At 51.1% G+C, this 14,815-nt stretch overlaps 1 protein-coding gene across 4 annotated transcripts in view; it reads left to right on the top strand.

The window, feature by feature from the left end:
• Positions 1–14,310, top strand: part of MSI1 (musashi RNA binding protein 1) — a 34,581-nt gene extending 20,271 nt beyond the window's left edge. Inside the window, exons 7-14 of one of the 4 annotated variants that reach the window (XM_065417756.1) lie at positions 2,360–2,408; positions 5,727–5,809; positions 6,409–6,526; positions 8,393–8,473; positions 9,816–9,872; positions 12,902–12,970; positions 13,093–13,247; positions 14,269–14,310. In XM_065417756.1, the coding sequence (XP_065273828.1) occupies positions 2,360–2,408; positions 5,727–5,809; positions 6,409–6,526; positions 8,393–8,473; positions 9,816–9,872; positions 12,902–12,970; positions 13,093–13,247; positions 14,269–14,310 (654 nt within the window). Of the gene's footprint in view, positions 1–2,359; positions 2,409–5,726; positions 5,810–6,408; positions 6,527–8,392; positions 8,474–9,815; positions 9,873–12,901; positions 12,975–13,063; positions 13,248–14,268 lie in introns of all 4 variants that reach the window. The other 3 variants (XM_065417753.1, XM_065417758.1, XM_065417757.1) reach the window with 3 other exon arrangements.
• Positions 14,311–14,815: the final 505 nt, after the last annotated feature.

Genomic DNA, 14,815 nt, shown 5'->3' with positions numbered 1-14,815 from the left:
ACCTGCCTCAGCGGAGAGAAGCAGGTAGCACTGAGTGTCAGACAAAGCGTTGGTTGTCATATCTTCCATCTAAGCTGTTAGGACCCCTTCTGCTCAGCTTGGATCACTAGTGAGTTTCTCGGGTCTTGGCCTCACTGACCTGATGGATCTGGGGCCTAGCTGGGAAAGTTCAAGTCCCACTTCGCTGGCTGCAGTGTGGCGTGGGATGGTAGCCGAGTCCTCTGTATGTCACTCTGCTCTTTGGAGCTGGCAGATGTGGGTGGTGACCCCTGTTCTTGGGGGGACCCAAGTGGCCACACGACCCTTTTCCATGTGACATTGTGGAGGGTATTTAGTAATGGCCTCCTTCCATCCTCCCATCTCACCTATGGGAGAAAGGTGCCCCTTTATCTCACTGGCAGCTGAGGCTGATGGAGCCCCTCGTCGGGGGGGATGTTGGTAAGCCCCCTCCCCCATCTCATTCCAGCTGCAAGCTCTCTTTTGAATGAAGCCTGGGGCGTGGCCATCTGACAGTGCTGGTTGGTAGAGATGGGCTCAGCCCCTTGTGCTTCGGGCCATGGACTGCAGGGCCTTTCTGGCGAGGCAGCATCTCAGCCTCCTTCACTGACCAAGGCTGGGAAGGAGGAAAACGGGGAATTGTAAGTGGGGGTCGGAGAAATAGCTGATTCCAAGCAATGTAGGCTGCTTTGGTCCCTCCCGGCTGTCATTGATTGAGGCGGAGGAAGGCCCTGGCTAGCTGCTGGATGGATACTGTTGCCCCTCCCTTGAGCACTTGCACATCCAGTTTCATAATCAGATTAAGGCAGTGGTATTAGCGAGGAGCATGGGTCAGTGGGACATGGTGGTTTACGCAGAGGGGATTGGAGTGCATTTTTAACTCTGCTTGGCCTGACTTGTAGCTGCACAGATTTGCTTCTCTACAAGGAAATACCCAGCAGAGCACAGGCAGGGGAAAGAAAGTTGCACCAGGCACTGGTGGGGGCAGGGGGTGGAGAGGAAGAGTGGCCCCAGGGTGGGGGGAGGGGGATGGTTGGTGTCTGCTTCCACTCCCCCCATTCAGTAGGCAGCACTAGCTCAGTCCTTGCAGTAAATTTGCTCTAATTACACCCTCCAGCAGTGGGAAACTTCACTTAGAGGAAAGCTCCTCTGGGGTGGAGGTGGCTTCCAGGGCCGGTGCAAGGAAGTTTCGCGCCCTAGGCAAAACTTCCACCTTGCAGCCCCGCCCCATTAACACCCCCCCCCCCGCAGCAGCTAACCCAGCCCCCCACCCGGGGAGCCCGCCACCCCCCCTGTCCGGGGAGCCCCCCCCCCCCCCCGCAGCAGCTAGCCCCCCTCTGCGGCAACTAACCCCGCCTGGGGAGACACCCCCCCCCCCCCGCGGAAGCTAACTCCACCCGGGGAGCCCCCCCCCCCCTCTGCGGCAACTAACCCTGCCCAGGGAGAGACACACACACACACACACACACACACACACCCCCCGCGGAAGCTAACTCCACCCGGGGAGCCCGCCCCAGCTCACCTTGGCTCCGCCTCCTCCGCTGAGCACACCGGCGCCGCTCTAATTCTCCTCCCCTCGCAGGCTTGCAGTGCCAATTGGAGGAGACTTAGAGTGGGGGCTGTGAGCTCAGCGGAGGAGGCAGAGTGGAGGTGATCTGGGACGGAGAGCGGTTCCCCTGTGCGCCCCCCCCCCCTGCCCGTTACTGTGGGCGGACCTCCCCGTGTCCCCCCCCGCCCTAGCTCACCTCCACTCCACCTCCTCACCTGAGAGGGCTTTTAGGCACCCCCAACCACTAGGCGCCCTAGGCGGCCGCCTAGTTTGCCTAAATGGTTGCACCGGCCCTGGTGGCTTCCCAGAGTCCCCAAGCAGAGTCTCTGTTGTGTCTGAGGCCTCCATTTTCCGTCTCTATGAGGCCTCTTGTTCCTTCTCCCCTCTCAGGCTTTGGTTTGTGCACACGGACACCGAGACAGTCTGTGGGAAGGAAAGTGCCTGCCCTCCCTAGGAGCATGGCTAGGTGGGAATCTGTTCCAGCACCCTAAAGTTTGGATGGAGATGGACCCGTTGGTTCAGGCTGGGAGTCCCTGCCCTCAGTACAGTGGGGAAGCTTTAATGGAGTGGGGGGGGGGGGGGGGGGGGAAATCCTGTCCCGTTGTTGGGTCAGGGCCTTGGCACTTGGGGGCCTCCCAAGGGTAAGTGAATGGTTGATTTTTATTTTTTTTTAATGTCATGTTGCGCTTTGAGGGCAGGTGGGTGTCTTGTTTCTCTCTGGCATGGGGCCGGCCGGAAGGAGGGAGAGCGGGGGAGAGCTCTTTCTCAGTAATAACCTGATCTGAGCCTTTTCCTCCTTTGTGTCCCTTGCAGGTGGATGATGCTATGCTGATGTTTGACAAGACAACCAACCGACACCGAGGTGAGGGCAGCACCCTGGCTCTGTGTGTGTGTGTGTGTGTGTGTGTGTGTGTGGAGAGCTGGCAGGGGATTGCGTAATGACAGGAGCAGCGTGTGTTTGTGGTTATGGGGGTGGAGGGGAAGCTAGTGTCCCATGGCCAGCAGCAGGGCATGCAGGTCACAGCTGCTCTTTATCTCACCTCCCATCACCCCATCCCTTAGCATCCGCATCCTTTAGCAGAGTCCCTCGCAGCACAGAGAGCTTTTGTCCAGCCCGTTTCCTGTGCTGTAAACTTGCCGAGTGGCTGATATGTGAGAGGAGGCAGCCTCCTCCCCTCCCCAGCTACCTACGTGGCTCCAGTCGTCTGTGTGTGTCTTACCTTGTCCTGAGTAATCCGAACCCTGGGGAAGCTGACGCAAGACCCAGAAGAGTGCCTGCCTCTGACCCCTTCCTCAGCCCGGGGCTCCCAAGTCACCTTTTCGTCAAATCCCATTTGTGGAGTCTGGTTACAGACTGGGAGCCTGGCTTTGGTATTCAGGCTCTTCGGATCAGACAGGAGACCACTGAGTTTGAGCCTTAGTTTTGGAGATGCCTGATTCTCTTGTACATGTGCCCTCTAACTGACTACCACTCTTAGGAGGACACCACAATGGTGTGCACCATCCTGAGGACACAACTACACTGTGATGGTGGCAGCCCTTTGCTGGGCCACTGCCATGTTCACGTACATCACTAAACACTTACACAGTGTGTTTGTCTGCCTCAGACTCACACAGGAAGCACTTTCTGCTTGTGGCTCTCTCTCCCAGCTATACTTACGTATTCACTCTTGCTGTCCAGGGTGCCCTTCAGTGCATCCCATTTTCTTACTGTTTAGGTGATTCTGGTTGCCTGATTTTTATAGATGTACCCCTCCAGCCCCACCCTAATGGGGGGGGGGGGAAATGGCTAGCTCATAATAAATCATCAGATCCTGCACTTCTGCCCTCTACAGGAATTGTCTAGAGCAAAGTAAGCAGTCATGAGAAAAGAGGGAGGGTCCTCGCATGGACCAGTAACTGATTAAAAGACAGGAAACAAAGGGTAATAATAAATGGTCAGTTTTCACAATGGAGAGGGTTAAATAGCAGGGTCTCCCAAGGATCTGTACCAGGACCAGTGCTGTTCAACATATTCATAAATGATCTGGGAAAGAGGTAAACAGTGAAGTGCCAAAGTTTGCAGAGGATACAGAATTACTCAATGTAGAGACCTCCAAAACTGACTGCAAAGAGTTACAAAGGGTTCTCACAAAACTGGGTGACTGGGTAACAAAACAGCAGATGAAATTCAGTGTTGACAAATGCAAAGTAATGCACATTGGAAAGCATAATCCCAACTATACATACAAAATGCTGGGGTCTAAATTAGCTGTTACCACTCAAGAAAGAGATCCTGGAGTCATTGTGGTTAGTTATCTCAAAACATCTCTGTGTGCAGCAGCAGTCAAAAAAGCAAACCAAATGTTAGGAACTATTAGGAAAGGGATAAATAATAAGACGAAAAAGTATCATAATGCCACTATATAAATACATGGTATGCTCACACCTTGAGTACTGCGTGCCCTATCTTAAAAAGATGTATTAGAATTTAAAAAGATACAGTGAAGGGCAACAAAAACAGATAGGAGAGATTAAAAAGACAGGGGCTGTTCAGCCTAGAGAAGAGATAATAGGGGGGTGATAATAGAGGTCTATAAAATCATGAATGGTTTGGAGAAAGTGAATAAGGAAGTGTTATTTACCCCTTCACATAATGCAAGAAGCAGGGGTCACCCACTGAAATTAATAGGCAGCAGGTTTAAAATAAATGTAAGGAAATAATTCACAATATGCACAGTCAACCTGTGGAACTCATTACCAGGGGAAGTTGTGAAAGCCAAAAATATAACAGGGTTCAAAAAAGAATTAGATATGTTCATAAAGAATAGGTCCATCAATGGCTATTAGCCAATATGGTCAGGGACGCAACCCCATGTTCTGCATGTCCCTAAACCTCCAATTGCCAGAAGCTGGGATTTAATGACCGGGGACGGATCACTCGGTAATTGCCCTGTGCTGTTCATTCCCTATGAAGCACTTGCCACTGTTGGAAGACAGGATACTGGGCTAGGTGGACCACTGGTCTGACTTAGTATGGCCATTCTTATGTAGAGCATTACAGAAGGGCTAGGGTGGACTGCCTTCCTCTGAGACATCAGGTATTGGTCCCTGCCTGAGGCAGATACTAGACTAGATGGACCAATCATCTGGTCTGGTATTTGCAACTTCGTGGCTTCAGTGTAGGGTACTTTCTTTTGAGTTTCCAAGGCACCCAGATACCAGATCATGATTGGGGCAGTATAAATGCCTACCTGGAAAGAAAGGAGAAGCTCATAGAAAGAGTACAGTCCAGCTTGGAAAATACTGAAAAATAGAAAAGTGTGTGTGTGTTTAAATGATTTTTAGCACTGGTGAAGTTGACTCCGTTAGTAGCCCTGGAGGCTGAAAGCTCCATTTAGCCGCAGCTGCAATGCAAGCTCACTCAAAGTCCCTTGCAGCCATGCCTCCGCTCTTCCCCAAAAGGGCCACCCCTGGCTGTGAAAAGGAAGTTTGGACTCCGGAGCTTAGGGCTGGGAGGCAAGAACTCCCAAATTCTATTCCCACCTCAGATACTGTTGGACGGTGTGAACTTGAGCAAATCACTTAACCTTTCCATGCCTTGGTTTTGCTCCAGAAATAGTGATTCTGATACTTGCCTGTCACACACAGGGCTGTAAGGACCAATTAATGTACAGGTAGGGCTTTGAAGGTGAAATGTGCTGAGTATCACTATTTGGGATGGTGATGTTTGTGATGTGGGTGCCTGTTTATTGGGGACTGGACTGGGACCCACCACACTCATTTCACATTGTGAACAGGCATTGGTAGGACACCGTTTTGTTCGTATGGACCTCTGCTGGATTGGAACCCTCTATTGTGGTATCCGTCATTAAGCCATCTAGTTTGTCTTGGAAAAATAGCAAAGTTTAATAGACTAAATCCATCAGCAACGAGTGTCATGGGCTTTAATGAAGGTGGGAGTTGCGAGGAGAGAGGGAAGTCGGGGAGAGGACAGTGACTTCCCTGCTCCTCATATGAGTGCTGCATGCATGCAGGACTTACTGGAGACCAGAGCTGAGTGGAAGTATTGCCATGACCCAACTGGTCCACCCCAGGAACCTCTGGGTTGCCTTCTCTCCTGGGCATGTGGGACAGGCAAGTGGCAGGTACTGATCACACAGACTTCTGCCCTGACCAGGAAGTGTTGCCCTTTCTTCAGGGTTTGGATTTGTCACATTTGAGAGTGAAGATATTGTGGAGAAGGTGTGTGAGATCCACTTCCATGAGATCAATAACAAAATGGTGAGTGTGAAGAGCAAAGCTGGCGGTGGAGGGATGGGGTAAAGCACTGGGGCTCTGGGACTGCAGGTCGGAAGCAGATGGGACCCCTGAAATCACTGCCCCAGATCTCGGGAGGAGATCCTCAACAAGGAGGGGAGCCACTGCTGGTATTTGGAGCCCAAAAGGCAATGCAGTCTAACAATAACTGGGAATTGTAACTGTGACCCCTGAGTGCTGTACAAGCGTTAGCTGAACTTCTCCCCACCCCTGTGAGGCAGGTATCCTCATGTAACAAACGAGGACACTGAGGCTCCAAGGTTGTCTTGCCGAAAGTCACAGAGGAAGTCAAGGACAGAACCACGGGTAGAACTTTTAGTCACCTGTTTTAACTACTCAACAATGCTGCTTCTCTAGCAGAGTAACAGGGCGGGGGAGGCTGCAGGCCGTGGTAGTGGCTGCAGGATGGGAGGCAGGCTTGGGGAGTGGTGAATGGGACGGAGAAAGCGCAGTGGTTCCAGTGTACTAAGGCAGCCCTCGGTACTGTACGTGCTCTGAGCAAACGTGCTGTGCAAGTCAAGGCTGAGGTCCGACACTTTTTTTTTTTCTCTCTCTCGTGGCAGGTGGAATGTAAAAAAGCTCAGCCAAAGGAAGTGATGTCCCCCACTGGCTCTGCGAGAGGGCGGTCCCGAGTGATGCCTTATGGGATGGATGCCTTCATGCTTGGGATTGGCATGCTGGGTAAGCGCTGCAAAAGAGAACCCTTCTCTCTAGCCCCCACGTCATGCTTGGCAGCAGCAGTAGGGCGCTCTGCTCAGGGGGCAGAAGGCTTTATTCTGGGACTACGTTTCTAGGTATAATACAATGGGGGAGGTGGCTCAGGCTGTTCAGGAAGAGATTGGATCTATGACATCAGACCCCATTTTGAAAAGCAGCAGTGAAGCTGGGAGGAGGAGGGCTGGGATCAATTTATGATCACAAATCGCCCTCTGGTGGCAGCATGGAAGAACTGTAGATGTACCGCGTATGCACGGTTCTAGAGGTGGAGTCACAAAAAGAACAGGAATGCAGTTGGGTTGGGAGAAATGTTAACGTGTCATTGGAATTCCTGTCCAATATAATACCTATAGAACAGGATACACACTGTGACTCAACACAAATAAAAGGCCGTATATGCCCTGGCAACACAATTGGGCCAAAAGCAGAGTTTTCCACGTCCAAGTATATTACTGCTGTACTAGGCCAGACTTTACAATGAATGTTTGCTTCAAGAGCCCCAAATAGTATTAGTCACCCTTCTTCAGTTGGGTGAAGGGGAGAGTATAATCACTTCAAATACACAGGCAGAACGTGTTCTCTGTGTATCATCCTAATAAACACTCATTGTTTTCAAGGGGGATAAAAATGTCCTTGAGAATCCAGTGGAGCCTGTATCCCACTGACTTCCCTCCTTTAGGGAACGTATTCTGGGTCACAAATCAAACCGGCCACTCTGACAAGGAAGTGTCTATGTGTGGCATTGTGGGGACCTTTTTTCTGTGTCTTCAGAGCAAATGTGTTCAGGTTACAAAGGAAAAGGTGTGGGTCCCCTCTTCCTCCCCCCCCCCCCCGACTTCCAGCCCAATTAGCTCCTTTTAGGGTCTGTGAGTCAAACTTGGGTCTTTCTTGCTTGATCATCACCAGCAACCTGAGCCCATCCAACCTGTACTATAGGTGTGGTTAAGGTGAACAAACACACGTGTCCTTTGGGTCAGGGCCCCCGGGGGTGGGGCTGGAGGAGGAACACTCCAACCTGGCACTTGGATCCCAGCTAGGGCTGGCAGGCAGAGGAAAAACACCTCTTCTTTGCATTTGCACTCAGCACATTCTCACTGGAGTTGCTGAGATAAAATAGATCTGGAACCCCACAAAGCCACTTCAGATTTTAGTTTGGGGTTTTTTTGAGTAGACCTGTATTTTAAACCAGCAGACTCAAATGAGTCACTGGGAAATCCATGTACGCTTGTCATGGGAGATCTCAAATCAAACATTCAGCTCTTAGTCAGCCGCTGTTTTTCTCATGGGACTGTTTAAAGTAGGTGATTAGCCATGACAGCGTCTCAGGAAATGGGAAGACTTGTAATAGTGATCTGTGCCAGGAACAGGCTATGTGTCAGGAACAGGCTATCTGCCTGCATGTTTTCAGCCACCTGCTCTTTCTGTAACTACTTCAGAATGTTAGCCAGCAGCTCTATTACTAAAGTAGATGATGGGTGATTTAGTACCGGTCAGTCATCCATATGCTCCCACTGGCTCTCAGAGCCCCTTTTCACAAAACCTGCTAGTGCTAGTTTGTGGGACCTTGAGCTTTCTGACAGGGAAATCTACATGTCTTTGCAGGGTAACAATGTCTGGAACCACGAAGGGGCAATGTATTAAAATTCCATTAAAATTCTTCCCCAAATTCCGGCACGGTACTACTGTGCGCGCACGCGTGTGTTTGTTCAACTGCTTTGTTACTTGGTCCTTTCACAGTGTGTGTTCAGGCTATGGGGAGGCAGGCAGAGCTGGAACTGGAAAGTGGAATTGTGTGCGTTCGTGTAACAATCCCCTCTTCTCTGCTGGCAGGTTATCCAGGTTTCCAAGCTGCCACTTATGCCAGTCGGAGTTACACGGGCCTTGCGCCTGGCTACACTTATCAGTTTCCTGGTAAGTGCCTCTTCCTGCTCATTCATCCAGTTTGTCCTCACACTAAGGGAAGCCCATGGCATGTGACCCAATCTCTGCCTGTTTTACTCTTGCCCTAGTTTGGACTTTCTTTAAATCTGTGAAGGTGGGAGGGGACGGAGGCCTGGAATAGGTGGGAACAGCCTACTGGCTAGTTAGGAAGGAGGCTGTAGCCATGTGAGCGTCTGCTGTTGCTATCCTCTCACTCCAGTGACAGGAAAAGTCCTAGGTTCATGCGCCCCCCTCTCTGCTAGGTTCCTCCTTGGGGGCTGCTATTACACAGAAGGGCCCTTGCAGCTCCGCCTGTCTTGCTGCCTCTGTGTGTGTCTGTCTCTCCACCAGAGTCGCCACCTTTCTGAAAACAGAGTGCAGGACTTGAACCCTGCTAGCTTTAAATGGGCCTGAAGTTCCCTAGGCTTCCTAAATGTGAGAGTCTAAGATGCAGTGAGTTGTATCCTGGATCTCTTAAAGGCCCGGTAAACCCCTCTTCACAACACTGCATATTTGTACATTCCCTAACCTGCCCCATTCCTTGTCTTGAAGCCCATATGTGACCATCACTGCCTGGTCCCTGATGAATGCACTGCAGCCGCTCTGAGCTTTCTGTTGGCCTCCTCTCCCTCCCCTTCCAGCACAAGCAAAGAGCAGGCTGCAAGGCCATCCTATAAAAGACTGCCCTGCTGTTCTCAGGACGAGTGGCAACTCTGAGTGTCCCCTGCCCGCCTCTGCCCCCCACCCCCAATGGATTGTGTAGAAAGGCCTGACATTAGGCGATTGGCAACAGGCTCTGGCAGCTTTCACCTCTAAGCTGCTAGTCAGAACCCAGCCTATGTTGGCGGCGACTGAAAGTTGCTGTCTGGTAGTCTGTGTGAATCCAGTTGCTGGGTCTCAGTCCTAGCGAACCAGGTGTTCATGTCACAAAGCCACCTCCAGCTCAACTGGTACTTGTTGGCAGTCCTAGCTGCGAGGCCAAGGATTGGCTGGGCCAAAGAGACTCAACTCCCCTTTCAACCCTAGAGATGGTCCCCCCAGGGCAGAGTTGAGGCACATGGTCTGGGCGGGGCAGTGTAAGGCAAGCTTCCACTGCCCTTGCCTGTGCTGTACCTGTTTTGGGGGTAAGCAGAGGCTTTCAGTCTCCAGTGCTGTCAATCCAACTTGAAATTCATTTAAAATAAAGAGTCGAAGGCCGGGTGCTGCAGTGACTTCATCCATCTCTGTCTGGCCTTGTGTTCTAGCCAGAAAGGCCCAATGCTGCTGTCTCTCTGCCAGATCCCCCTCGGGGGCGTTTTACAAGTTCCTAAGTTGTCTTAAATTTCGTTTTTAGAATTCCGTGTAGAGCGGACCCCTCTCCCGAGTGCCCCCGTCCTCCCCGAGCTCACAGGTCAGTCCCACTGATTTCCTAAAACTCACAAGCTGGAAGGGGAGAAGGGGCTTTGGGTTATTCCAGTGATGTTGCTGCCCCATAGCTTGGCACAGTGAGACTGGAAACGTTCCTCATTTCCTCTTCCATCTGCACTAGCTACATCAAGAACAGGGGCTGGGGGCGAGGGGTGGAGAGGGGAACAGAACCATGCATATCACATTGGAGGAGATGAGAGATGCAGCTCATACAGGATGAGGGCAAGTGGGCTTGAATCCCCAGATTCTCTAGCTTCTGAACTGCTGCTGTTTCCTGCCCTGTTTTCGCTTCTTATCCAGGGGTTAGCCTCTAAATCATTGATGAAAACTTGTTGCTAGCGATGTGAATTCTAAGAAATCCACTACTGTAGTCCCAGCCTGAGCTGGTGTAGTGCAGGGCACTGGCCCTGGGGGAGCTTACAGCTACTTTGATCCTGGCTGGGAGTTAGAGTAGGGAATGATATTTCAGCACTGGGTATGGTGAAGCTCACAGCTACCTAAGCCCCAGGCTCTCTAGGCAGGGAATGGTAGAAGAACATTGAGTGTGGTGGAGCTCCCAGCTATACTCATCAGTAATGGTGGTTGAGCCTGGTGTAATGACGTTTTGCAAGGACTAGTCAGGAGTCTGAGTATTTCCCCAAATACCTGCTTCTTCCCCCAGCTCCTCAGGCCTCTGAGTTTGTGTAGCATGTATTCTTGGTGCTGCTCTTTCCGTAGGATCTTCCTTCCATGGCCACATTTTCCCAAGCTCTATAGCATGCCTGGTATTTGTCTTAGAAAAGCAGCTATGTCTAGCAGTGGGCTGGTCTCCTCCTCCCTATCCACCGTCCCATCTTCCATAACATCCTTTCACTCTGACACTTCCTTGACACCATCTGTTTCTTCAAGGACTGGATTTGTCTGTAGTGAGGATGCAGACTTCTGCAGGGAGCTTATTATTTGGAAGCTTTGCTAGCTGCAGGGGGTTTGGGGAGGATTGGAAGGGGAGTTTTCCAATGGCGCAGAATAGTGCTGATCCTCATAGAGTGTGCACATCGAAGAACGCTGAGGTTGGTAAAACAAATTACTCAAAGGGAAGTGGGGTGTGTTAAGTTAATAAAGCCCTCTCCTGGAGCCACATATATAGTTGAATAAGCCTCTGAAATTCCACCTGTGGCTGTGATTCTGCCAGTTCTCAAACGGAGTAGGGTTGGACTGGGTCTGTATTTGAATAGGGGGCTTCCCAGAAAAAAACGGGTGTTGCAAGAGTAGTGTTGATAACTCAGTAAAAGGTGCTCTTCCCTCTAAGTCCACATGGGACTAGTGCCCCTGCAGCGTGCGAAGAGGCACACCTCGCTGCTGGAGGAGCATAAAACAGAAGTCCTGCTCACTGGAGCTCATTAGAGAGACACTGGTACTTTTGCCAGCAGTGAACTATTAATGCTGGTATCCTGGCTAGCTGCCATGTTGAGTAATTACAACCTCTGTCCCTAGATTCCCCCCAGAATTTCAGCTGGAGATGGTGGCATTCCTCACTTCTCTGCTGGGGGCTGTTAAACAGTCACCAGGCAACTTGTTGTCAGTGGTGGGTGCTCGATTCATGTGCACGCCTTGGGCTTGCTCCCACAACGTATGTGCTCCCGCAGCTCCTGCTGGGACATCCCTGGGAACTGAGGGCATTCAGCACCTTGCAGGACCAGGCCAGTAGGTTGTGAAGTGCTTCAGGAACCTTCTGACTGAACGTGCTTTATAAATGTAAACCATCAGCAGGAGGTGTATTGAGTAGCATTGAAACAGGAAGGGTGGTACTCTGAGAGTATCCGGTGCTGCTCCTGTGTGAAGCAGCTAATGAGATGGGAGCTTCTTAGGCAAGGCAGAAGTCTGGTTTCTAACAAGATAAACTACGAGGCAAAAATCTTTTTCCTACAGAGGAAATTGGATTCTTTCTCAGAAAAACGGCCCTTTACTCACCACAACAGCATCTTTGGGAGAAAAATACTGGCAGCTCTGTGCTTATGATAAGCCACTAACCCAGATCTAAGCCCCCAATGTGATGTATGCCTGAAACCAGACAAAGCCTGCAATGAAACATTCCCTCCCGAGCTAGTCTGGATTTCAGGCCTTTAACTTAATCGATTGTTCTGACCTCTTTTTACATTGCTCTAAACCGAATCACAGTGGATTTTGCAGTAGAGCATGAAATGCTGACCCAGGCATGTTAGGGGCAATGAGAACAGTACTGGGAAGGTGCCTTGTGGCCTCAGGGCTGGGTGCCCATGGCAGTAGAAATATGGACGACATTTGCTACATATAAGTTAAGGCTTCCAGTGTTAATTGTGCCTCTTCTGGCTTCTGCACCCCCAGGCGCACGCTCCACACTCTTCTAGCGTGGACAGCCGGGGGGTGGCAATTGGCAGGAGAGCTGGAAAAATAGGGAGGATTGCGTGTCTGCAGCAGTGGGAGAGCTGGGGTGGAGGAGGTTGTGTGAGTATTGAACCATTGCTGTTGAAAGGTGCTAGAGAAGGGTGCTGTGCCCCAGCATGGCCAGAGGATGCTGAGCATTGAAGCTGTCTTCTGAATGAGATGTCAAACCAAGCTACTGACCCTCTGTGCCCACCAAAAATCCCCAGAGTTGGGGTGTTAGCCTTTAGGGTTGGAGCCAAATGCCAATAGCCATCCTAAGTTCCCCATGCCAGTTCACCTGCCTATGGGATTCTGTCACTTCCTGCCCTGAGCTGGCATGTGGTATTGCGGTTTAACAGTGTCATCCCAGATGTCGCTGTGTTTCAGTTCTGAACGGAACATTTCCTATGTCTGGAATTGGTCAGCTCAGTTGCTTGAGGGCTTTTCTAAATGAAAACTGTCCTGTAAATGCAGGTCTGTGTGTTCCTCCTGCTTATCCATCCTGAGTGTAGTAGGTAACATGCCAAGCTAATGCACCTTTTTGGCAGCTGTTTCCTAGAGGGAAGTGAAGATGCCTGCTCGGGAGCTTCCTCTGGTGCCACTATGAGATGCCTGTTCCTTCTCTTTCAGCAATTCCCCTTACTGCATATGGACCGATGGCGGCAGCAGCGGCGGCAGCAGCTGTAGTGCGAGGGACAGGTAACTGCCACTTTCCTACCCGGTGAAGCAACCTGGCTGAGGTTTGCACTGGGCTATGAGAGGGGGGTGGGACGGGGTTGCATTTTGGGATCTTCACCATGTAGTTTTGCTTCCTCCCTTAGGTTCTACTCCGAGCCGCACTGGTGGGTTTCTGGGCACTACCAGTCCTGGGCCAATGGCAGAGCTTTACGGAGCAGCCAATCAGGATTCAGGGGTCAGCAGTTACATCAGTGCTGCGAGTCCAGCTCCAAGTACTGGCTTTGGTCACAGCCTAGGGGTGAGTGTTTCACACCCAGCTGTTGAGGTTGGGAGGTAGAAGGAGGTGGGGTGTGTATAAATCATGAAATCTTTTGGGAGGGTGATTTCTACAACTATGAATACCCAAATGATGACAGCTGCAGGCAACCTCAAGGCTTGGTTACTGCAATATACAGTTCCTAGGCATAAAAACACTCCGCTTAAGGCCCCAATTGGTTCCTAATGCAGCAACCTACGTAGCTTACAGAACAGGTTGCTGAGTGCATATCACCCCAGAGCTCTGCTCTCTACACTGGTTCCCCATTGAATACCAAGTCAAGTGCTAGGGCTTGGTCCTACTCTTCAAAGCCCTCCATGGAACTGGCCCAAGCTACCCAAGGGCCTATTACCTCACTCTGATCATAGCCTGCCATGACAGCTACGTTCCTCTGGGCCGATGGAACTGGCACCTCAAGGGTGAGACTCATGAGCAGTGGAAACCGCTTTCCCAGCAGCTGGGCCATGACTGAACTCACCGCTGTAAGTGTTCAGAAAGACCACAACCATTCTTCACCGTCAGAATGAAACACAGAACTCCCTTCCAAGGGTGGAACGCACAGGGGTCTCCGGGAATAACACAAGGCTGGACAGGGACTGGGAGAGTGCAGAGCAAATATCTGCTAGCTGCATGTTTCCCTGTGGAATGTGGGGCTACAGCTGGGCGAGGACTGGGGATTCCATAGGACTCTGCTGGGGGATATTAGGTGGCTCTGAAGAGACAGTCTAGTGATGGCATGTTTCCTGAGTGGGACTGTATCACTCCATGTAAATCTCAGGGTGCCGAGAGGCCTCCTCATAGTGGATTGGGGGGCTAAATGATTCCAGTCAGATCTCTAAAGGGGGGAGGGCTGTCCTTAAGAATAGTACATTTAGGGAGCTGTGTCATTGACATCCCAGTAAATTCCTACGAGGGGGAGGGACGGATGGACAAATCACACTCATGGACTCAACCTCTTTCCTGTGGTTTGTCTAATCAGGGGATTTGAATTCTTCCTCTGTAGGGTCCCTTGATTGCAACGGCTTTTACCAATGGGTACCACTGAAGCTAGCGACCAAGGAGGCAGGAGGTAAGATGTTTGAACAGGAGGGGCGGGAAGAGTGTGAGAGGAGTGAAGCTAGGCTCAGGAGGGGATTTTATTATTAAGTTACACTGAGAGTTTCCTATTGGTTGGGCCAACGTTCAGGGGCTTCATCTGAAGATGAGAGCAAGGAGGCCAGGCAAGGGGCTGCATTTTTGTCCTGTCCACCCAGTAACCCAGGTTCTAATTCCTTGTCCCAGTCTCTGGTCCCCAAGCTTGAAGTGCTGCAGAGGCATTCCATTGAGTGTGGGCAGGAAGGGAAAGGAAATGGTGTTTTGCTTGAGTAACCTCTTTGGCCAGTTAGAGTGTCGCTGTTGGGCTCTAAAGGGAAGCTCCTCCAGGACTCTGAGGCCAGAAGAATAATTGGCTGTGCCCCAGTGGTGGCAGGGAGAAGGGGGAGCACTCAGTTGGAAGGGTGTGGAGTGAGGGAAATGGAGACCTGGTAGAAATAGGGGAGTTGATGGAGACG

The sequence above is a fragment of the Emys orbicularis genome, chromosome 16 (assembly GCF_028017835.1).
Source record: "Emys orbicularis isolate rEmyOrb1 chromosome 16, rEmyOrb1.hap1, whole genome shotgun sequence".
Classification (NCBI taxonomy): Eukaryota; Metazoa; Chordata; order Testudines; family Emydidae; genus Emys; species Emys orbicularis.
The sequence above is the reverse complement of the archived record's forward strand: the minus strand, read 5'-3'. Positions and strand labels throughout refer to the sequence as shown.